The sequence below is a fragment of the Aquarana catesbeiana genome, linkage group LG02 (assembly GCF_042186555.1).
Source record: "Aquarana catesbeiana isolate 2022-GZ linkage group LG02, ASM4218655v1, whole genome shotgun sequence".
Taxonomy (NCBI): domain Eukaryota; kingdom Metazoa; phylum Chordata; class Amphibia; order Anura; family Ranidae; genus Aquarana; species Aquarana catesbeiana.
Window position 1 is genome coordinate 590,146,991 of NC_133325.1, and position 24,290 is coordinate 590,171,280.

At 42.7% G+C, this 24,290-nt stretch overlaps 1 protein-coding gene across 3 annotated transcripts in view; it reads right to left on the reverse strand.

The window, feature by feature from the left end:
- THEMIS2 (thymocyte selection associated family member 2) overlaps positions 1–24,290 on the reverse strand; it is a 184,899-nt gene that overhangs the window by 141,442 nt on the left and 19,167 nt on the right. For all 3 annotated transcript variants that reach the window (XR_012241733.1, XM_073616257.1, XM_073616256.1), the window contains exon 2: positions 2,289–2,429. Coding sequence is in view for 2 of the 3 variants with exons in the window: in XM_073616257.1 (XP_073472358.1) it covers positions 2,289–2,429 (141 nt within the window). In the remaining variant the exon portion in view is untranslated. The remainder of the gene's footprint in view (positions 1–2,288; positions 2,430–24,290) is intronic.

The window sequence follows — 24,290 nt, forward strand, 5'->3', positions numbered from 1 at the left end:
AGCTTGTATCTCGATGGACGACTCATCCCAAGAAAGGGTGACCAAAACCAGGGGCTTATCCTTCTGGATAACTGGGGATGAAACAAAGCCACCTAAGATCTGTCCATGACAGGACCTCAAGGTTCGGGCATTCCCTGGACATGTAGGACAAGACTTCAAATAGTGACCTGCCTGGCCACAATAAAGGCACAATCTCTCCCTCCTCCTAAAGGTTCTCTCATCCGCAGAGAGACGCTTGAAGCCCAAGTGCATGGGTTCATCTTCACTGACCGCCTCGGTACCAGGAGGCATGGGAGGTGAGGGAGGCACGGGTGGGACTGCAAAGCTCGGAGGCAAACGTACAGAAGGCTTCTACAAGCGCTCCTTAAAAGAGAGTCTTTCTCTGAGTCTGGAGTCAATGAGGATGGCAAACATGATCAACTTCTCCAGCTCAGTGGGTATATCTCGGGCTGCTGTCTCATCCTTGATGGAGGGCCTCATTGTTCCAAGCAACAAAAAGGGGTACTACTGAAAGTATTACCCAAAGGCGGACTTTATGGGCCAGGAAACAATGGAGAAGGAAACAATATAAACAATCAAATTTATTAGAAAAATATAGATTACAAACATTGTCTTCAAAAAAGGGTAAAAACCATAACATATATGCATCTGTGTTTTTAGTGCAGTGAGCCCTTGTGTGTCTACCCGTTTTGCCGTTAGGCTTCTTCAGGACAGGGCCAAGGTTCAAAGACGTAACACATAAGAGAACAAATTTCTCTATTTTCATTTGGACTACATTGTTGTATATACCCACGATCTAGGTGAGCGATGAGTTTTCAAAAGTTTGAATGTTAAGTGAAAATATTTTTTCAAATTCTTTGAGCAGGGCCAGGTAAACGCCTATACTCCAAATATGTATGGGGCCAGCAGATCTGCAAGAACGTCCAACGTGTGTATGGGAAAAAGACCCTTAGTGGGATCCAGCAATGCTTATGGCTAATAGGGCCAAATCTAGCCGGCTGTGCAAGGAAGGAATCAGACGAAAAATGTAACCCTTACACCCGTACAATTTTTACCACTATATTAAATGCATACCCCTCAATATTTTGAGATGAAAATGAGGGACACCTACTTGCAAATGTATGTAGGCATAGGACACACCCCCTGGCACACACCCCTTAAAGGAGAATTAACCAAAAAAAGGTTTATTAAATCCACAAGGACTTTTTTTTACCACTACTATTCCTTTATATTGGTTTTTTTACAATTGATATATGCAGCAGTTTAGAATTTGGATGAAATGTTTAGCACCGGGAAACACTTTTTGAAAGATAAAAAGTGCATTTTATATACAACTATATAGATCAGACCAAAATAAGGGACAAATGAGGGGGAAAGAGGGACAGAGGGACATTGCTCTAAATCAGGGACAGTCCCTCGAAATCAAGAACTGTTGGGAGCTATGTAAATGGTGTGATTTTTACTGCATTTTCTGTCTCCATCTGATTCATGGTTCCTGACAAATACCTGGTTCTTGGGTCCAGACTGGAGGAAGCTGTATACAGACGGAAGCACCAAAGCTGGGTATTGGACGGTTCAGTTGCAGGGGGGATTACAGGTACCAATCCCCTGTATGGCTCTCCCTGCTGCAGCTGAAAGCTGGGTTGAGTCAGAACTGCATAGTTTGTTTTTATCTACAATCAACCCTTACCTGCATAGGCAGTTTTTGTAACAGTAAACTAACCCATTAGACATAATTAAAATTAAGAAACTAAGGATGGGTTGGGACATCTAGTGCTAGAAAGTGAGAACTGCTCCACAAACTTCACTAGAGGAGAACAATGTGAGACTAACATCCTGTTACATGGTGTTTTTAATTATTTATGTAGATGATAAATATGTATTCCCTGCTTGATAATCTTGATCTAGTCATTATAATTGAGAGAGTATCAACAATGAAGACATATTTTCATCTCTGTGTCATCTCAGATGTTTGTTAATTTGGATATTGCCTGCCTACTTCACATGGACAATGCGATATGAGACTCAGGCTTGCTTTCTGAACACTTGTCTCTCTGTATTGCTGGAACACAGAAAATATAAATTGCTGAAGGCCTCTAATATTCCCTTCCATTTTGTAACTTTAATGTTCTCCGTTTAAAATCTGCAAAACATATGCCGATCAGGAGTTCTGTCTTTACTCAGATTCAACATGTATCTGCAAAATCCAAAATTTTCTTTTATATATATGTTTTGTAAGTAAAGGAAAAATCAATCAATCAATCAATCAATCAATAAGTTAATCTTACCTTGAAAGTTATTGGGCAGTGTGTGGCTCTTTCCAGTCTTTATGTTTACAAGACTAACAGACTGCAATTCCCTTCCAATAACTTTTACCAAATCCCCGGTTGATAAACAACATTCAGAGCCACTGATGTCATACACTGAACCTGAAAGTTAAGTAAAAATGAAATAATTAATAAATCAATTAATATAATATATATTGCATTGCAGAATATATGTTTTCATTGTGCCTCTACAGTATATTGTATATTGGTATGGTAAAAATCTAACTTAAACACCGTGGCTATACCAAATTTTTCATGGCAAGCTGTACATGTAAAAGAAGACAGGGAATACCACTGAACACCACTTCCTTCTTCAGTGATGGTCCCTAGAAGTGTTTTGGAAGACTGACACCTTCAAGAGTGTTGATCTCCTGGCTTCCCTACAACTCTCAATGATTTCTCCTTGGGACCTTCACCACAGGAGACAGTGATGACATGGAGGTCAGTAGCAGGAATCATTGAGAGCTGAAGGGAACCCAGGAGATCAATGCTCCTGGAAGTGTCTGTTTCCCAACAGACTTCAAAGAGAAGTTAAGGAATTACCTTCTGCGTGACATCAGCTGACAGTGGACTTCAACCTGCTGTTGGCTGGATACGGGACACAGGAGTGCAGAACTCAGTGCACTCCTGTGGCTCACAGGAGAAGTAGGACCCACAGAAGAAGATCCTTGGCTCTACTTTTCCTTTCAGGTTACGATAATGTATGGAGCTGCATTTGGTGGTTCTGGCAGAAGGAGAGATAAGTGAATAATTTCTTATTTTACAGGTGTAATATCCACAATCTCCGAGTCCCCTCTGTAATATCCATGTCATCTCCCCCACTCACTGTAATATCCACAATCTCTCCCACTGTAATAGACATCTCCCCCACTCACTGTAATATCCACAGACATCTCTGCACTGTATATCCACAGACATCTCCCCCACTCCAATATCCACAGACATCTCCCCCACTCTAATATCCAGAGACATCTCCTCCACTCTAATATCCACAGACATCTCCCCACTGTATACAGTATAGGAAGACTAGTGTTTAGTCTTACCTTACCAGAATAGAAGCTGGTGTAACGAAATATTCGGCGACCCATCGCAATTTGCTATGGAAGTGACGTTGCGGCACCGCCATCTTGCTACACCCCACACTCGTCCACACTAAGGACATGTTGTTACACCCACCGGAGTTTTGCATTTTACCCGTATTTATAACAGTAAAGTCAGTTCATATCATGAAATACAGTACTTAGAACTCCGTCTGACTGCTTAGATGTTGAATTTTAAAAGCAGCGAACTTCTGTCAGATTAGCAAACCTGTGAGATGAGCAGGGCTGACGCTGCTTTTAAAATTCAAGATCTAAGTAGTCAGACGGAGTTGTAAGTCCTGCATTTCACTATATAAACTGCCTTTACTGACTTTACTGTTATAAATACGTGTAAAATGCAAAACTCCGGTGGGTGTAACAACATGTCCGCTTTCCCCCTTATTAGTGTATCCTTACTGTGGACGAGTATGGGGTGTAGCAAGATGGCGGTGACGGGACTTCACTTCCGTAGCAAACTGCGATGGGTGGAATATGTCGTTACACCGGTGTTCTGCCGGGAAAGGTCCGCCCGGCGGATAAGGACCCCCCTGTACTGCGCAGGCACAGCGCTTGCGCAGAATGAAGGACTATGGAGCTGCGGAAAATTGCTGAACATAAACAGCTGTGAGTGAGCTGTATACCTCGCATGCGCAATTAGCATGTCATTGTACCAGACGATGCCACACGCTCCCGATGCTCGTTCTACTCTGCAAGGGGTGGGTCTATTATTACTGTTATATCGTGTAAGGGGCGGATGGCTACAGAAGAGGTGGAATTTTAAATGAATGGGCAGAGCTGTTTGCGGGGCGTGTTTAAAGAAATTAAGGCTTACACGATATAACAATAATAATAGACCCGCCCCTTGTTTAGACGATATAACAGTAATAATATACTCTCCTTGCAGAGTAGCACGAGCATCGGAAGTGTGCGGGGCATAGTTTGGTAGAATGTCATGTTAATTGCGCATGCGCGGTGTAGAGTTCACTCACACCTGTTTATGTTCAGCAATTTTCGGCACCACCGTAGTAGTTTGTACTGCGCAAGCGCAGCACATGCGCAGTACAGGGGGGTCCTTATCCACCGGGGGAACTTTCTCAGCAAGATAGTCAGCGCGTTAATGACGTCAGCGCGCAGATCACCGCCGCTGCCGGGTGTACCAAGATGGCTGCAGCTCCGGAGCTAGGCTGAAGCCGCGGCCTTTCCTAAGGCCGAGGCAGCGGAGCGCTCCGCAGATCGTGTGGTGTGACGATCCGAACAGGTTGACACGTTCGGATCACGGATCGGTGACAATCCATTGCACCACTACTTGCCAACCCCAACTCTGCTGCAGTAAAAGTTTGCTCTTTTGCAGAGCTACTGCCACTGTTGCCTTCAGAATAGAACACTTTCAGCTGTATTAAATATTTGCATCTCCCCACTGCACATTCTGGTCCCCCCCATCCTAGTTGACAAGCTTTAGTATTACACAATAAGGCATGTTAGGCTAGGGTGAAGTGGCTGTAAGAAACTGTTGGCCAACCTGTGTCTGTACACTTAGAAATAATGGTAGACCTACAGAGAAAACTGCCCAAATATTTTGCCAGCAATTTGGTTCTAGGTGTAGAGACACAGACACCATATAGACACCAACTATACCACAATAAAAAATGCACAAACTGTTTAGGGGTAGCACCAATCAAGACACAGCCAGATGCCATTAGCAGGCAGGGAAGCAGCCTGGAACATTTTATTATCAAACAGGAATGTCAGTAGTATGATTTGTGGGTGATGTGATGAATCTGACTCCCAGATCACACCGCTGTGACCAGAATATGATGTTTTACACACTTATGCTGCGTACACACAGTCGGATTTTCAGACGGGAAATGTTCGACGATGGGAGCTTGTCGTCGGAAATTCCGACCTTGTGTAGGCTCCATCGGACATTTTCTGTCGGAATTTCGGACAAACAAAATTTGAGATTTGGATCTCAAATTTTCTGACAACAAAATCCGTTGTCGTAAAATCCGATCGTGTGTACACAATTCCGACGCACAAAGTTCCACGCATGCTCGGAATCAATTAGAAGAGCCGCACTGGCCGAGATAAGAAAAAAATAAAAAGAGCCGCACTGCTATTGAACTTCATTTTTCTCGGCTCATTGTACGTGTTGTACGTCACCGCATTCTTGACGTTCGTAATTTCTGACAAGATTTGTGTGACAGTGTATATGCAAGACAAGTTTGAGCCAACATTCGTCGGAAAAAAAAACATGGATTTTGTTGTCGGAATGTGCGATCGTGTGTACACAGCATTAGCCTCACCTTGTGCATATATTTTTTTCAGCTTTGGGACAACAATCTCAGCAACAACTGATTGTCATTGGGGCAGGGAAACAAACTATTTATTCTGATGTTTAAAACTTGGCTGAATCATTTGCTACTATGCCCAGACAGAAAAGTAACAGAGTTTTATACTGCATTAGCCTTTTCACAGAGACAAACTTTCTTTTAATTTCTAATTGAAGCATTCACAGATTCAACGTAACAATTTTAAAATATATTTTTAATGAAATATTTACAAAAAAGGATATAATATACAACAGTTTAATAAAAGGGATTAAGCCCCCGTTCACACCTATGCGAATTAGATGCGGCTTACACTGCATCCAATTCGCAGCACATTTTAAAATACATTCATTTGAATGTATCTGGTTCACATATGTGCGATCGCACTGCACATTGCACAAAAAACGTGTGCGTTTTTTGGGCATTGCGGTGCGAATTACAAGCCCATTATCTCCTATGGGAACGCATCTGGTTCGCAGATGCATTACGTTCTGAACAAGGATTTTCTCCTTCTCCTCACTACACCTCCCCCTCCCTCCCCTCCCTCCCCCTCTCCCTGCTCACTGATCCGCAGCTACAACGCAGAGAAGCCTTTGAACAACTGATTTTTATCTTCCCAGTGACCGCACATGTGTGAACCCAGGCTGAATGGGAAAATAATTAGGCAAAGTTTGCCAGGTCTTTGGCTTCATGCAGAATACAATTCACTTACCGGTAGGGATGGTCCTGAGACTCGAGTGTTCATTTGTTCGCATTGCAAAATCGCAGTGCATTAATGGCTGCTGATTGGATAAAGCATGCACCTGACCTGCATGCTTTGGCCAATCACAGCGCGATGTGCTGGGAGAGCCATGATTGACCAAAGGCAGGCTGCCTTTGACCAATCATGGCTCAGGGGGCTAAGTCCACTCCCCACACTATATAAGGCTGCTTACATGGCGGCTGTGTATAGTGTGCAATTAATGGAGAGAGATTGAGAACTTGAGCTAGATTAGGCAGGTTAGTTAGTGGCATGCAGGCAGTATATATATATATATATATATATATATATATATATATATATATATATATATATATATATATACAGTGGGGATGGAAAGTATTTAAGGGGATCTGAATACTTTTCGTCCCCACTGTATATATAAAAAAATATATATATATAATATATATATACAGTGTAGTCAGTGAGTCAGTGTAGAATATATACAGTACAGGCAATATATTAAAAAAAAAAATCTATATATATATATATATACTGTAGTATAGGTATGTTGGGTCTAGTATAGATTTTAAGGGGAACTCCACGCCAATATTAAAAAAAAAAAAAACAGCGTGGGTCTACCCCAAAATCCATACCAGGTCCTTTGGGTCTGCCATAGATTTTAAGGGGGACTCCACGGCAAAATTAAAAAAAAAATTAGTGTTGGGTCCCCCTCAAAATCCATACCAGACCCTTATCCGAGCAAGCAACCTGCCAGGCCACATTGTACCACTACCCATTCACCAAAAAAGTCAAAAAGCAAAAACCACAATAGACAGTTTTTGACAATTCCTGTTATTAAAAAAGAAAAAAAAAGTGTCCCACAATGTCCATCCATCTTCATTCACGCCGGCCGACAGACCAGAAAAATAGAAAAAAAAAGCTCCGCCTCGATGGGAGGCCTCCCGCCGACTGCTGTCTCTTGGCTGTGACAGCTGTTATATAGGCAAGGGTGGGGCCACCTGGTGACATTACCGAGTGACCCCGCCCCTTCTGACATCATGTGATGTCATGTGACATCAGAGGGGGTGGGGTCATTCAGTTACGTCAGCAGGTGGCCCATCCCTTGCCTAAATAACAGCTGTCACAGCCAAATGACAGCAGTCGCCGGGAGGCCTCACACGGAGGCTGAGTTTTTTCATTTTTTTTTTCTATTTTTCGGTTCTGTCAGGCGGCGTGATTGATGGTGGATGTACATCGCATCAACATGGGGACAAGGTGCTTTGGGGTACCCCAAAGCAACCTCCCCATGTTGAGGGCAAGCGGCCTGGTATGGTTCAGGAGGGGGGCGCTCGCTCATCCCCCTCTTTCCTGACCTGCCAGGCTGCTTGCTCGAATAAGGGTCTGATATGGATTTTGGGGGGACCCCACGCCAGTTTTTTAAAAATGTTGGCATGAAGTTATCTTTAAAATCTATGCCAGACCCAAAGGTACTGGTATGGATTTTTGCGGGGACCCCACTGTATTTTTTTTCAGATTTTGGCATGGAGTTCACCTTAAATTCCACACCAGACCCGAAGGGCCTGGTATGGACTGGGGGGAACCCACGCCAATTTTTTCCTTGATTTTTCATCTATATTGCCAGGAGCCGACAATACATTACAGCCGCAAGCAAGTTTAAATTACATTTTTTCCTTTAGAAATGTAATTTTGCTGCGGCACTGTTCTAGACATCGCACAGATGCTCCACTTTACAGGCAGACTAAGGGGACCCCCCATGAACGATATTTAAAGGAATATTTCATTATTATTGTTTCACTTTAAGCATTATTAAAATCACTGCTCCTGAAAAAAATGGTTGTTTTAAAAATCTTTTTTTTGCATTGATACATGTCCCCTGGGGCAGGACTCGGGTCCCCATACACTTTTTATGGCAATAACTTGCACATAAGCCTTTAAAATGAGCACTTTTGATTTTTCATGTTCATGTCCCATAGACTTTAATATGGTTCGCATATTTGCTAGAAATTTTTGCTTGTTCGCATGTTCTGGTGCGAACTGAAGCGGGGGGTGTTCAGCCCATTCCTACTTACCGGGTAAATCTAATCTGATGTAGGAGAGTCAGTGACCCTGAAACAAGACTCACAGTATTCTTGGTAGAGATCTAGTGCTTAAACGAGAGCCATCTTTTCTGGTCCCTGGAGAACTTAACATTTCTTAGCTGCCTTGTGTTCTCACGAGTATGCTTTAAGTTGGACTGTAATTTATCAAATGTGTTGCCTTACATGAATGCCTAACACATGAGATTTAAATATTTCCGTTTTTGTTACTGAATTGCAAATTTTGTAGAAAATGAGGATGACACAGTGTTCAGTACAACTTCTGCATTCTGCCAACATGGTATTGGGCTTATCAGACCTCACTATCATCACATCTCCCTCTTCAGGAGATCACATGAAAGAGATTACATGTTCCTTTTCAATCACGTCTGCTGGCTCTGCTTGCAAGAAAAACTGTGGATACTACTCTCAATGTTCTCTATAGTGAAATCATATTGTTGGAGAATCAAGCATGTACGAAACAACTTGCTGTTCTCACCAGAATATGGTTTAACCAGCTGAATGGATTGTAGTTGATGATCACTGTGAAGCTGTGGCTATACAGGCAGTGTTGAAGTGCTTTTGCAGCCCTAGAGTCATAAGATCTTTCTTCTTGATGGTGGCATAGGCTATATCCCTGGTGTGTAGCTACTTGTTCAGGTAGAGGATGGAATGTTCCTCCCCTGACTGATCCACTTGGCTTAAGACAATAGTTTGCATCAGAAAATGTTAGGTGAACTTGGGAGATTACAGTACAGCAGGGATATGCAATTAGCGGACCTCCAGCTGTTGCAAAACTACAAGTCCCATCATGCCCCTTCCTCTGAGTGTCATGCTTGTGGCTGTCAGAGTCTTGCTATGTCTCATGGGACTTGTAGTTCTGCAACAGCTGGAGGCCTGCTAATTGCATATCCCTGCAGTACAGGAACCCTGGTCAGGACTTTCATCAAAGGAATGTCAGGAGTGTGATAAAAGGAGTGTGATAAGGCCTTAAGCCAGCCAAGGGTTTGGCCAAAGCACTGTAGTTGCACACAAATTTCCCATAGTAGCCAATGGTACTCAGGACTGACATAACCTGTTTCTTGGTTTTAGGGGTTGTCCTCGACCTTTTCTGTCTCAGGTCTTGAGTACTACCTCCTACCTGGTGTCCCAATTACTTGACTTCTGTCATGTCTCTCTGCACTTACTGAGTTTGTCTGATTAGCCACCATTAGCTTTTCCCAGACTTGTATTAGGTGTGCAAGGTGTTCTTCTCAGGTAGAATTGAACACTGCAATGTCATTCAGGTAGGTGAATGTGAATGTTATATGTCCTTCCAGCATTCTATATACAAAACTATTAAAAGGGAGATTTTTACTGTTGAACAATTTTAACTCTCTCTACCTATGTTTTAATATATTAGTTTCACATAATTACATAATTACATATTACTTTCACATAACAAGTCCAACACAAATTACACTTATGCATGCCATTCCCCATTCCCCAGTAAAAATCAATCTTTATTACATTTATAAACAAAGATTTGTTGAATCTCACACTATTTTATACAAATTTAAAAGGTGACTCTTAGAGTTCACTAGTCTCCACTTAAAGTGTCATTAAACCCAGACTATGAAAAACTCTCATTACTTGCAATATAGTGTTCATATTCATAGCCACAAAAGCATTCATTTTTTGTAAAGTGAAATATGCATGGTTGATCCTGCCTTCAGCTTTCCCTCCCATTTCTTTGTGTCCCCACCGCAGGTTGAGAATGTGTAGACCAGCTGGTGTCCTCTACCAAGCAGGCTCCATTTCAGTTCCCTTCTGAGCTCTTCATTTCCTCCTTCTTCTTAATTGTGTTGCCCATGTGACTATAGCGTCACACATGTGGGTGTATACACAGTGGTAAATGACACTCCCCTCCCTCCCTCCCTCCTCCTCCATATCCTCTTATTGTTCACACTATGAGGGTGGGGCATACAATGCTGATAAATTAGATTCACTAAGAGACTCAAAAAAACGCTTTGTTTTAATATAAATCAGTACTAAATACATCAAATGTTATTGCTAATAAATGTAACGTAAAAATAGAGCGTTGGATGCAGATGCAGTCTGAACAAAATGAAAGCTACTGTCAATCCTCTTTGACTCCGCTTACACCATAATAATGCACAAACAATACACATTTGAGGTTCAATAAAGATTTATTGGGAGCTGTAAAACAGTTATTTTTTATATATTTAGTGATATTTATAATCTAATTTAAATTAGATTATTATTAATTTGAAACATTTCTCTGTTTAGTATTACTTTAACATGGGGGCCATTCTAGAAGTGGCATATTGTAATTTCTCTCATTAGCACAGCTGCTATACTCTTTTTCTACTTTATATTTCAATACTTTTTATTGAAATGATATGATACAAATATATCATTTAAACAGTAGTCATTTCTCAGGTTGTCATTGTGCCAAAAACATAAGTCTGTTAAAAAATAAACATAGATAATGTAAACCATCATCAGATAAATGAACAAAAGCATTAGAATGCTCTAAAGCAAGTATTCTTATACTAAGTAAAAATGGAAAGCCTCATCAAAATTTAGAAAGTGTGAGCCTGATCCACAAGGGACCAGAAGCTTAACAATCTCAATCAACAGATTTAATTTCAACAAGGTATTAAAGTTACAGTAACAATTGCACAGTGGGTGGAGAAGGGGAGGGTGGGTAGGAAAGAGGTGGTGGGTACAAGGTAAGGGTAAAACCACTGTTCTTTTGCCTGAGAATATAGTCAAGAGTCTTATAGTCTTATAGTCAATATAGTCTTGGAGACACATAAGGCCCTAAAGAAATCCCGAAACAAACAGAAATACGTAACAGAAAAAGAAAGAAGAGAAAAAAGAAACCAGAATAGGGAGAAAAAAAGGAGGGTCAGCCCGGGACTTGCTAAGGGACCAATATATAACAGATCAACTGATCCCACGTGCTATCAAACTTCTTAGTGTTTTGAAGAATACAGGTGAGTCTGTGGTTGACCATATTCCAGTTAAATTATTTGTAACCCTAAAAAAAAAAAGATCCTGTTCTTTTAATCACATGACGGCCGGGCGGTGGTTCAGTTATCCTGACTGGATGCCTTATGACGCCTTTCAGGATAACTGCTGGCGCGTGCCAGTGGGTCTGGCACACCATTACACCGATCTTGGTAAAAAGCCTCTGACGGATCACGATGTGAACAGGAAAAGCCGTTTATCGGCTTTTCCTCACTCGCGTCTGACAGACGCGAGTAAATTAGAGCCGATCGGTGGCTCTCCTGACATGGGGGTCTGTGCTGATTGTTTATCAGCGCAGCCCCCTGTGGATGCCTGCCCAAGACCACCAGGGATGCCGCCAGGACCACCAGGGATGGCCACCACACAGGACCACCAGGTATGCCACCCTAGATCACCAGGGATATGCCAATCAGTGCCCAGGCAGCTGCCAATCAGTTCCCATTAAAAAATGCGTACCAGTGCTAGCAGTGATGCCTATCAGTGCAATGTATCAGTGCCAGCCATCAGTGCCCATCAATGCCGCGTATCAGTGCCCAGCAGTGCTGCCTATCAGTGCCCATCAGTGCCCAGCAGTGCCACCCATAAGTACCCATCAGTGCAGCCTTTCAGTGCCCATCAGTGTCACCTATCAATGCCCACCAGTGCCACCTATGAGTGCCCATCAGTGCCGCCTATCAATGCCCATCAGTGCTGCATATCAGTGCCACCCATCAGTGCTGCCTATCAGTGCTCATCAGTGCTGCCTATCAGTGCCCATCGTCAGTGCTCATCAGTGCCACCTCATCAGTGCCATCTCATTGGTGCCACCTCATCGGTGCCGTCTTATCTGTGCCTGTCAGTGCAGCTTATCAGTGAGGAAGAAAACTTACTTTTTTACAAAATTTTATAACAGAAACGAAGAAAAACTTTTTCTTCAAAATTTAAGGTCTTTTTTTATTTTTTTAGCAACAAATAAAAACCGCAGACGTGTTCAAATACCACCAAAAGAAAGCTCAGTTTGTGGGAACAAAATGATAAAAATTGTCATTGACCGCGCAATTGTCATTGAAAAAGTGACAGCACTGAAAGCTGAAAATTGGCTTGGGCAGGAAGGGGGGTAACTGCCTGGTATTGAAGTGGTTACAGCATGTTATACAGCACCGTGCTTGTGCTGTGTCATTTGACCCCCTGTATCATCTAACATACTTGGCTGATCCTGCCTGGTTCTGTCCTCCCCCCTGTACCCTGTAAACTGACCATGATTTATCATGGCTGCTGAGCCCTGACACTGTGGTCAGTTTACATGCCTCCATCATCCACTGTCTCTTCTCTGTCCTCTCTCCTCTGTCCTCTGCCTGTCAGCTCCGATCTGCTCCCTGATCATGCTACAATCTCCTCTGTTATAGTAAATGATGTGCCCAGTGTATGTGTTTTTTTAAAAAAATAAGCTGCTATATACCTTATTTTATAGTGCCGCTCGGTGCTCGCATGACCGCTTGCCTTTCTCCTCCTCCTCCTGGCTGACATCAGCGGGGGATTCTCAGACCCGCCCACTGCAGCTGTCAGATCGAGAGACGAGAAAGACAGACGGTCATGTGAGTGCCGAGCGGCGCTATAAAGTATATAGCAGCTTATTTTTTAAAAACACATACCCTGGGGCACATCATTTACAGGCGGTCCCCTAGTTACAAACATTCGACTTACAAATTACTCCTACTTACAAACAGAGGGAGACAACAGGAAGTGAGAGGACATCTACCCCTAGGAAGGGAAATTTACTCCTGTAAGAGTAATTATGGGAAAAAGGTACCTCCACTGAAGCTTTATCACCAAGGCTTGTTTCCACAACAACCCAAAATTTTCAAAATCCAATTGTCATTGGGACAGAAAATGAGGTGGAGTCTTCTGAACAGGGGGGCACAGATAGCAAAACAAATGTTACAGGGGTTATAACCCTTCCCTATGCTATCCAAAAAGCTTAAAAATATTTTATTTGGCTGAAGCTACACTTAAAAAATTTACCTGTTCCAACTTACAAGCAGATTCAACTTAAGAACGAACCTACAGACCCTATCTTGTTTGTAACCCGGGGACCGCCTGTACTATAACAGAGGAGATTGTAGAAAGAACACTCAGTGGCTTAACAGCCACTTTAAGCTTATTCAATACATAGTCAAGAGGAACTACCAACTGTTTCCAATATTTAGAAATAGTAATTCTTGCTGCCAAAGACAAATATATGATTATTTGGCTTTCTGGGAAACGCATCAGCTAGTTTTTGGAAGAAGGCCAGCTCAGGATTTTATTTCCATTTTATATAGAGATTTTAGATTCACATATTTCTAGTTCATATGTCTCTTTTCTAACTTCTTTATGGGGACAAGGACCTCTTACTGTCAACCCTGGGTGGTGGTTGTGGGGGTCTGCAGGCATGTGAATGAGCATTGAGTACATTGTACCCCTACCCATTCACCAAATAAAAAGTGTCAAAAATCAATAAAGACAGGCGGCAGTTATTGATTTGATTGATTGCCATCTGTCTGCCTAATCACAGAGTCCCCTACCAACAACCCCTGACTTATGCCTAGTACACACAATAAGAAAATTGGACGACTTATTGTTCATTTTTTGCTGCATACTAGTCTCATTTAAGAGTCCTACTAAACATTTGATAGCTTTCGTATGATTTAGGGCCCTTTCACACTAGGGGGGCTTGCAGGAGCTATTGCGCTAATAATAGCGCCTGTAAACCGACCCGAAAGTGCCGCTGCTTTGTCTCCAGTGTGAAAGCCCCGAGGGCTTTCACACTGGAGCGGTGTGATAGCAGGACGGGAAAAAAAGTCCTGCCAGCAGCATCTTTGGAGCGGGGAAGGAGCTGTGTTCACCACTCCTTCCCCGCTCCTGCCCATTGAAATCAATAGGACAGCGCGGCTATACCGCCGGTTTTTAACCCTTTCTCGGCCGCTAGTGGGGGGTAAAACCGCCCTGCTAGCGGGCGAATACTGACGGTAAAGCGCCGCTTACAATAGCGCCGCTTTACCACTGACGCCGCCCTCGCCCCACTGTGAAAGGGGCCTTAGTAAAGACTTTCTGTGTGCATAGCTACGTAATCAGAAGTTATGTCATGTACGTTGTTCCTGCTACGCCTTTTGGCTATTTTCGCTTGGAGTATCGTGGCATATTTGTGCATTGCTCTCCACATGTTCGTTTTTTCGCTCGTTCTCATATTCCAAGTGGAGAACGGGTAAGAAGGAATGCAGGACCCAGCACTTCCAATTACTATCCTGGGGATATTGACTATCAAGAATGTCCTTAAAAAGAAGAAGCAAAAAAGGAGGACATGCTGCAAGCAATGACTTCGCGACCGACAGAAGTACTCTCATGTCTCTTCTGAGAGAGTTGCAGGAGAACAACTGAGACAATTTTAGGAAATACCTATGGGCAGGGCCGTCTTTAGCGCAGGGCAAATGGGGCACTTGCCCTGGGCCCAATCTTTGTTGGGGGGCCCACGCTAGCCGTGAATTGGGGCCCCGATGACAGCTTTGCAGAGCGCACAGAGGACACGGGAGGATGTATTCTGCACTAGCCAGCTGAGAGGGGGCGGGGCCGGGGAGCTCCACTGACGCTCTGACCCCACCTACGTGCAGCCTGTGTACTCGGAAAAGAGCGTCTGTAGTGAGAGCCAGTGATCGGAGTGGGAACGTCAGTGGAGCTCCCGGCCCCGCCCCCTCTATACTGGCTGGTGAATACAGAGGTCCGGGGGCGGGGAAGGGAGCTCCAATGACACTCCCACTCCGATCACTGGCTCTCACTACAGACGCTCTATTCCGAGTACACAGGCTGCACGTGGGCGGGGTCAGAGCGTCAGTGGAGCTCCTGGCCCCGCCCCTCTCAGCTGGCTAGCGCGGGAATACATCCTCCTGTGTCCTCTGTGCGCTCTGTGCAAAGCTGTCATCGGGGCCCCAAATCACAGGTGATGCGGGCCCCCCAACAAAGCATCAGTGGAGCTCCCGGCTGTTGTAGTGAGAGCAGAGAGTGGAAGCCCCGCCCACACACCTGAATGTATGTAGTGAGTTTGGCTGGCCAGGTATGTCCTTACACCCATAAAATGCCTGACTGCTGAAACCCTAAGCTGTGTTATTCAACTGTAAAGCTGTGCATTGCTGAAAGTTCTCTGACCATCTCCTGTATAATGTCTGTAGTCTCTGATTGTCTCCTGCAGTATGTCCGCAGTCTCTGATTGTCTCCTGCAGTATGTCCGCAGTCTCTGATTGTCTCCTGCAGTATGTCCGCAGTCTCTGATTGTCTCCTGCAGTATGTCCGCAGTCTCTGATTGTCTCCTGCAGTATGTCCGCAGTCTCTGGTAATCTCCTGCAGTATGTCCGCAGCCTCTAATTGTCTCCTGCAGTATGTCCGCAGTCTCTGGTAATCTCCTGCAGTATGTCCGCAGTCTCTAATTGTCTCCTGCAGTATGTCCGCAGTCTCTAATTGTCTCCTGCAGTATGTCCGCAGTCTCTGATTGTCTCCTGCAGTATGTCCGCAGCTTCTAATTGTCTCCTGCAGTATGTCCGCAGTCTCTGGTAATCTCCTGCAGTGTGTTCGCAGTCTCTGATTGTCTCCTGCAGTATGTCCGCAGTCTCTGATTGTCTCCTGCAGTATGTCCGCAGTCTCTGGTATTCTCCTGCAGTATGTCCGCAGTCTCCGATTGTCTCCTGCAGTATGTCCGCAGTCTCTGGTAATCTCCTGCAGTATGTCCACAGTCTATGATTGTCTCCTGCAGTATGTCCGCAGTCTCTGATTGTCTCCTGCAGTATGTCCGCATTCTCTGAACCTCTTCTTTAGTATGTCTGCACTCTCTGACACTCTCCTGTAGTATGTGTATTAATGTGCCCCTTTACTTGCTCGATTATTTGGGATTGCTCCACTGCTCAGTGAGAGGTAATGATGTGCATTAACCTCTAGCAACCAATCAGCGAACAGTAGTGATCTGCTTTAATCTCTAGCAACCAATCAGTAATTAGTAATGATGTGCTGTAACCCCTAGCAACCAATTAGTGAGCGCTAATAATGTACATTAACCTCTAGCAACCAATCGGCAAGCAGAAATTATGTGTTGTAACTTGTAAACTCTAGAAACCAGCCAGTGAGCCGTAAGGATAGGCTGTAACCTCTGGCAAACAATTGCAATCGCTGCGTGATCTGCTGCAGTAAACTGATTTTGAGTCTACCTGCTATTTTTTGTATGTCTCAGAATGGAGGGGGGGCCCCAAGAAAATGTTTGCCCAGGGCCCAATCAAAATTAAAGACGGCCCTGCCTATGGGTAAAGTATGACTGTTTCCAAGATTTGCTACAAGCTGTCACAGTCCTGAACAAAGGCTAATCACCACGCTATGTTACCTGGCGACAGAGAGATACCTTCAAGATCTTACATTTTCAACAAGCATTTCCCCAAAAGCCCTTGGACAAATAATCTCAGAGACCTGCAAGGCTTTCATTGAGGTATTAAAGCAAGAATGTATTAAAGTGGTTTTAAAATCAGAAGGTTTTTTTAATCTTAATGCATTATATGCAATAGGATAAAAAAACCTATGTGCAGCAGCCCCCTAGCCCCCCTAATGCTTACCTGAGCCCCATCTCGATACAGCTATGTTGCAAGAGAGACTCGGCTGTCCAGGACTCTCTCTCCTGATTGTCTGAGACACACAGTGGGCGCCATTAGCTCCCGCTGCTGTCAATCAAAGTAAGTGAGCCAGTGAGGAGAGAGGGGGGCAGGGCCGAGCTGCTCAATGTCTGAATGGACACATAGAGCAGCGGCTCGGCTTGGGTGCCCCCATAACAAGCTGCTTGCTGTGGGGGCACGCGGCAGGAGGAAGGTGCCAGGAGTGCCAGGGAGGGGCCAGGAGTGCGGGCGAGGGACCAGAGAAGAGGAGGATCTGGGGTGCTCTGTGCAAAACCACTGCACAGAGCAGGTAATTATAACATGTTTGCAGGGCTTTTTTTCTCGGAGAATAGGTGCAGGAACTCCCCCCGTCTGAGTCACCCCTTGTCTCTGCCCCCTACCCACCTCTGACCACTGTCCCTTGATTCCACCCCCTACCCACCTACCAGTACTGCCCCTTTTAGAGAATACAGAACCAAGTATCATTTTGTGGTGTAAATCATTTTTATGGAACATGTTAATGATAAAAAGAAAAGCAGTAAAATAGATCCCCTGCAGTCAGCAACAATAGAATCCCAGTAATAGATCCCCACACAACAATAGACTCCCCCAGCAACAATGGACTCCACCCCAACAACAGTAGATTCCCTGCAGCAACAGTGAACCACCCACAACAAAATATCACACCCAGTAACAAAATATCCACCCAAGCAACATTATACCTCCCCCCAGCAGCAACAACAGATCTCCCATCAGCCAGCATCAATAGATCCTCCAGCAGCCAATAAAAATAGACCTCTCTCTCAACAGTAAATCCCTTCCAGCAACATAAGACCCCCCCCCAGCAACAATAGATTCCCCATCAGCAACAATAGACCCTCACACAAAATCAGACCCCCACCAGTGACAATAGATCCCCCAGCAGCCAATATCAATAGACCCTCCAGCACACCCCATACCCCATGCTTTTACATACATTCAGTAGATTTCCTACATTCTGGAGGTGCCGGAACTGCGTTCCCCCTGAAAAAAAGCCCTGCATGTTTGTTATTTTTAAACAAAAAACAAAAAAACAAAACTGTAATATCACTTTAAGGCCCCTTTCACACTTATACGACTTGTCCCATGATTATGTACTGCAAAATCGTATGACAAGTCATTCTCCATGATTTTCAATGACTACTAATTCATATTGGCACGACTTTAAGTTGTGCCGACTTCAAAGTAGTCCCTGCACTACTTTGGTCCAACTTCCATATGATTTGTACTCCATAGACCTCAATGTTAAACCCTCAAGTAGCATGCAAATCGTACCTGAATAATATAGACACAATTTCAGCACTACTTTTAAGCACAAGCTGAGAATGGTTAATGCCAATGTTGTGGCAAAGTCGTACAAAGTAGTACTGCTCCCAAATCGCGGCAAAATCACGGTAAAATCGTGGCAAAATAGCGGCCGCAAAAACGCGGTAAAATTGCGCGACTTTGAAGTCGTATAAGTGTGAAAGGGGCCTAAGGTACAGTGCCTACATTTTCTTTCTGTAGAGCTCTGTCTATCCTTCTTTTGCCCTAATAACCAGTTTCTTTCCTTTTAGTTTCCCCAAAATCCACAGGAGTGGAAGGAGGTTGCCAACAATTTCCAACAACATTGGAACTTCCTTAATTGTGGTAGATCCATTGATGGCATGCGTATATGTATTGCACTACCTCCAAATTCACACTCCTTCTACAATTATAAAGGCTTTTTTTTTAGTATTGTAGTGCTTGCCATAGTGGATGTAAACTATGAGTTCCTTTATTTAGCTATTGGGAAGAATGGGCGAAACTCAGATGGAAGTGTCATGGGACAAACAGAGTTCTACAAGCGCCTCAAGAACGGGACACTCAACTTACCATCATGGAACTGTGGAAGGCATTGACTTTGTCTTCATTGCAGATGATGTGTTGTGAACACATCATGAAACTATTCCCCATGCGAAATCTTACAGGAGACCAGGAAATCATTAATTACAGGTTGTCCCAGGCAGGCAGGGTTGTGGCATCCTGGCCAATCATTTTCGACTCTTTCTTACAACCATTTATCTTGGGCCATACAAAATTGACTCACTTGTACTAATAAATATTATTGATTTAGCACTGTGCGATAAATTCTGTGCAAAAATTGCTAAAAAAGTGTGACTGTGCAAAAAAAACGCTTATGATGCTGTGCAAAATTGCTAAGTGCAAATATGAACCTGTGCTAAAATAAATCCATACCAATGGACGCTCATGGCACTGTGCAAAATACAAATATAAACCTGTGCAGGTATCGGTGCAAAAATAAATAAATATAAATAATAAAATTCCGGTGCATATGCAATATATCAATGAAACAAATGTGATCTATATAGATTGCTGCAACGATAATCCATACACTCCCTCTTTATCACACTGCTAACACAGCAAATAGTGGTGATACATTAGTTTATGAAATGAAGATAAATAAAGTCTATGGTAAAACAAGGTGCAGAAAGTGCTTCAATAAGTGCTCTTCAATAAAATCACAGGTGTGTCTTTCTTCGTGTGTATCACTCAGTGTTCACTAGACTCCATGTGGATAGTGAAAAGCAGTGGGGATGAATATGGCTGGAGACCTTTCCGGGATGTTATGATGGTGGATGACCCTCTTTAAGCGTTGTATATCAGATGGTAGCTTTGGCTTAGTCCATACAGACGTACACTCCCAGTGGGTATATACAGGGGATAAAGAAGAATCTCCCATAGCTTAGTATGTATAAACTGATTGATTTATTAAAAAGCCAAGTGGAAACTTACAACAAAATAGTAAAAAACTATTTCACTTCCTGTTCTTCGCCATAAATTGACCGCGGTTTTAACCAATCCGGATGCCCTGAGGAAGTCACGTGGTGTGACGTAATGCATAGGGAGTGACCGGACCGCACGAGAAACGGAAGTGGCGTAAGAGGCGCCTGTAGCGCCGTTCAAATTACAGATCTGCTGTGTTTTACTATTTTGTTGTAAGTTTCCACTTGGCTTTTTAATAAATCAATCAGTTTATACATACTACTCTATGGAAGATTCTTCTTTATCCCCTGTATATACCCACTGGGAGTGTATGTCCGTATGGACTAAGCCAAAGCTACCATCTGATATACAACGCTTTGAGAGGGTCATCCACCATCATAACATCCCGGAAAGGTCTCCAGCAATATTCATCCCCATTGCTTTTCACTATCCACATGGAGTCTAGTGAACACTGAGTGATACACACGAAGAGCGACACACCGGTGATTTTATTGAAGATCACTTATTGAAGCACTTTCTGCACCTTGTTTTACCATAGACTTTATTTATCTTCATTTCATGAACTAATGTATGACCAATATTTGCTGTGTTAGCAGTGTGATAAAGAGGGAGTGTATGGATTATCGTTGCATCAATTTATATAGATCACATTTGTTTCATTGATATATTGCATATGCACAGGAATTTTATTATTTATATTTATTTATTTTTGCACCGATGCCATCTTATTTGTGCACAGGTTTATATTTGTATTTTGCACAGTGCCATGAGCGTCCATTGGTATTGATTTATTTTAGCACAGGTTCATATTTGCACTTAGCAATTTTGCACAGCATCATAAGCGTTTTTTTGCATAGTCGCATTTTTTTAGCAACTTTTGCACAGAATTTATCGCACAGAGCTAAATCATTAATATTTATTCATAGTTATAAATTGCGCTGACCACCTATTTATTTTATACCAGTTCCTGGGACTGGTATTCATGGAGAAAGTCAGGATCGCATAGAGGTACTCACTCCCCCAAACAGTGGACATCCCAGACTTCCCACACAAAATGCCTGCCAATGCAGACTGGATTACATGGAGTATTTTGTTGGCAGGGGGTCATTGCCCTGGCAGGATGACATCTAAAGATCACTTGACTATATGCAAAAAAAAAATGCTCAAGTTCTATTGTCCGGCAGTTTACTGACTAGTGTTCAATAAACAATTATGTGTTTTTGCAGTATGATTGTCTTCACTAAATACTTTAGCACCTAGCTGTGTAATTCTGTTATGAGAAGAATGGCCAAACACTTTTCGCAATGTATGCAGGAAGTATGCATAAAACCTATTAGGCTACCTGGCAGTTTGATTAGCCAGCTTTTAATGCACGCCTATAATTCACAAACAATTTCCAAATATTTGTGCCCCCCCCCCCCCCCCCCCCAAAAAAAAAAAAAAAATGTTATGATCACAAACTGTTAAAGAGTTTTATGAAGCAATGAACTACACAAGATTTGTAAACCAGGCACAAGGTTTATTGCACAGAACATTTGTAAATTGAAAAGCAACATTTTTAAAAACTGAAGTTATTGTCAACAACGCGACATCATAATGTTACACATTTTGATTGTTCCTGACATTTAACCAAAGTCTTGTCATACAAATATGTCATAAAGTAATGACATCCAAAAAATACCATGATGGGTTGTTTCAGTTAAATCACAGAGAATGATTGTTATATGCAAGAAAATGTGAAATATTAGTGATTGTCAGTTATAATGTATTACGCATGGGTTCTGCATCATTATGGATTGTTGGTTACAGTGTTGCAAGCATGCATCAACATAAATTCACACATTGCTGTTTCCAGCTGTCTAAACACAACCCTGGCATAATTGTCCCTTTAAAAATGCATAATAAAGTGTGAATAGCAAGCAGAAAAATTTAAATATAATAGCACTTTCCTTGTGCTGTTTCAGCCCTTGCATCCTGTGCATCCGCAAGGAAATCCCATGGTGATCCTGACCATGCGATTTTAATGTGGTTCACCCCTGCAAAAGTGCTGTGGGTTGAGATGCATGTTGTCATTAAAAATGAATTACAGCCTCGCATGTCTTATAAGAGCATTATGATTTGGCTGCGGGTGTTTGTGGGTGCAGGAAAAAGCTGAAAATTCAGCACCTGCAACCAGCCAAAACAGTGTTTTTGGGAGGTTAGAACCTAGCCTTTCAGGTGCCATAAAAAAATAACCATGCATAATTGTCAACGGCATTATTAAAATTGTTATAACAGTAAGTCACATGCATAGGCAGGGGGTGCCCCAAAAAATTTGTGAAAGTTTGACAAGTCTGGTTGGACAATCCTTCCTCTACTGTCTAGAGATATGATTTTAATGTCCTGTTTTTTGTGGTCATTGTTTAATTTAAACAATTAAATGTGTGCACTGAAGGTATGTACATTGCCATTGTGAATTCTCTCACAGTCAAGGTATAATTCTTGGACGAGCTCTCTTTTAGCCATAGGATCTGAGACCAGCTCAGCTTCTTTCACATGTGCTTGATGGTTGTATGTTACATATTCTGGGGCCCGACATGCTTTATGTCTATTATCCCAAATCCCTTGGGATTGCTTTGTATCCGAGAGGGTGGAGTCTCACATGAGATGGGATTGCCTGGAATGAGGGGGGGGGGGATAATGTTTTTCTATGTGCTTGTTGTTGGGGCCTGTTTTTGAGCCCTGCGAGGCTGAAGTTGTGTTTGTAACCTTATATTAAAATCAATAAACAGAAGGTTGCAAAAAATAAAATAAAAATTATTATAACTGTATGAAAAACAAAAAACAAACTGAACAACAAAAAGCATTGCAAGGTTATCCTAACAACCAAAATCTGTCTATAATTTTGCAAGCAGTTCTATAAAGTCCTGCAACCGGCATGGTAAACTTGTAGCTGCACCTCTGATGCTCTGGAAGTCATTACAACAGAGAATTAACTCCCTGGACATCTGGCCAACTGTAGCAGCATCTAGAACAGGTTCTGTTATAAAGGAGAGGCATTAAAAAGTAATCAGGTGTGTTGCAAGTATAAAAACAACATAATAGGTTCAATTTGCACTTACTTGTGCAAGTCACACTCTCCAGAAGTTCTTCCTTGCTCTGCGTGGACATGTCAACTGTGTCAACTGCTTCCTCTATAGTGACATTGGTCATTACATTGATGGACTGGTCAAATAATTTGCTTTCTAAAAAAAGCTGCTGTAACCAAACTGTTGCAGCTGCATTCCTTCAGTGATACATCTGTCATGTGCAAAGAAAGCACCGATTGAGTAGGTAAAATGTTACCATATTTTATGTTATATACATTTCATACTTACCTACACAGCACGATTTAACTTCATAGAGCTCTTACACAACAATTTCTTCAGACTTTCCTTGTGTTTCCCTCATGGCGCTATCTCCAACTGCACAGCGCTATTTACATACTCATCTGCTCTGCACTTTTGAATTGTACTGAGCGTACATAACTGCTCCTCCTCACAGTTCCCCCACTGGTCTACAGCACTTCTCTCAGCAATAAAAAACATGCAAAGATTACTTACCTACACTTGACTTACAGATGAAAATCTCCAATTTGTTCCTCCTATGTCACGGCCCCTCACTAGTCTTCTCCTACAATACTGTCAGTATTGTCATCTATCTAACATCTTTACAGTCTCTCCCCCCCCAAAAAGGCAACAGTTGAGAGGGGATAAAAAGACCTACCTAATTTTGGCAGATACGGAATTAAAGATTCCTCAGTAGGGATGATACCACTGTCTTTATCTTGAATAGCAACAGTGCCTGTGGATTGCTGTTTTTAGCTTCCTGAATCCTTTATGTGAGATTCAATGCGTGGTCTCTTCCTGTTTAATTTTTCTGTGCCAAAAAAACCCCTTAATCCAAAGAACTTTGATTATTTGCAGTGTCACAAATCTAAACATATCTTTCAAATAAAATCCATGTTGTCTACATGCTGCAGCAGAGGGAGATACATAATCAGATAATGTGCGTGCATGCACATCTTCCGGCTCCAAAATTGAACCCGCCAGCCTTTCTTGGGTTCTACAACAGTGCTGCCATTTTTTCAACTTCAGCTTTTTCCCTATGAAATAGATCATCAAAGACAGATTTAAATATAATGCATACAGCATGACAGGCACATTCAAAGTTATACATCATATGACATAGGAAAACAGGGCAGCAAACAATATACACCCCCAAAAGAAAACAAAGGCACATGCACAGTGACACAACATA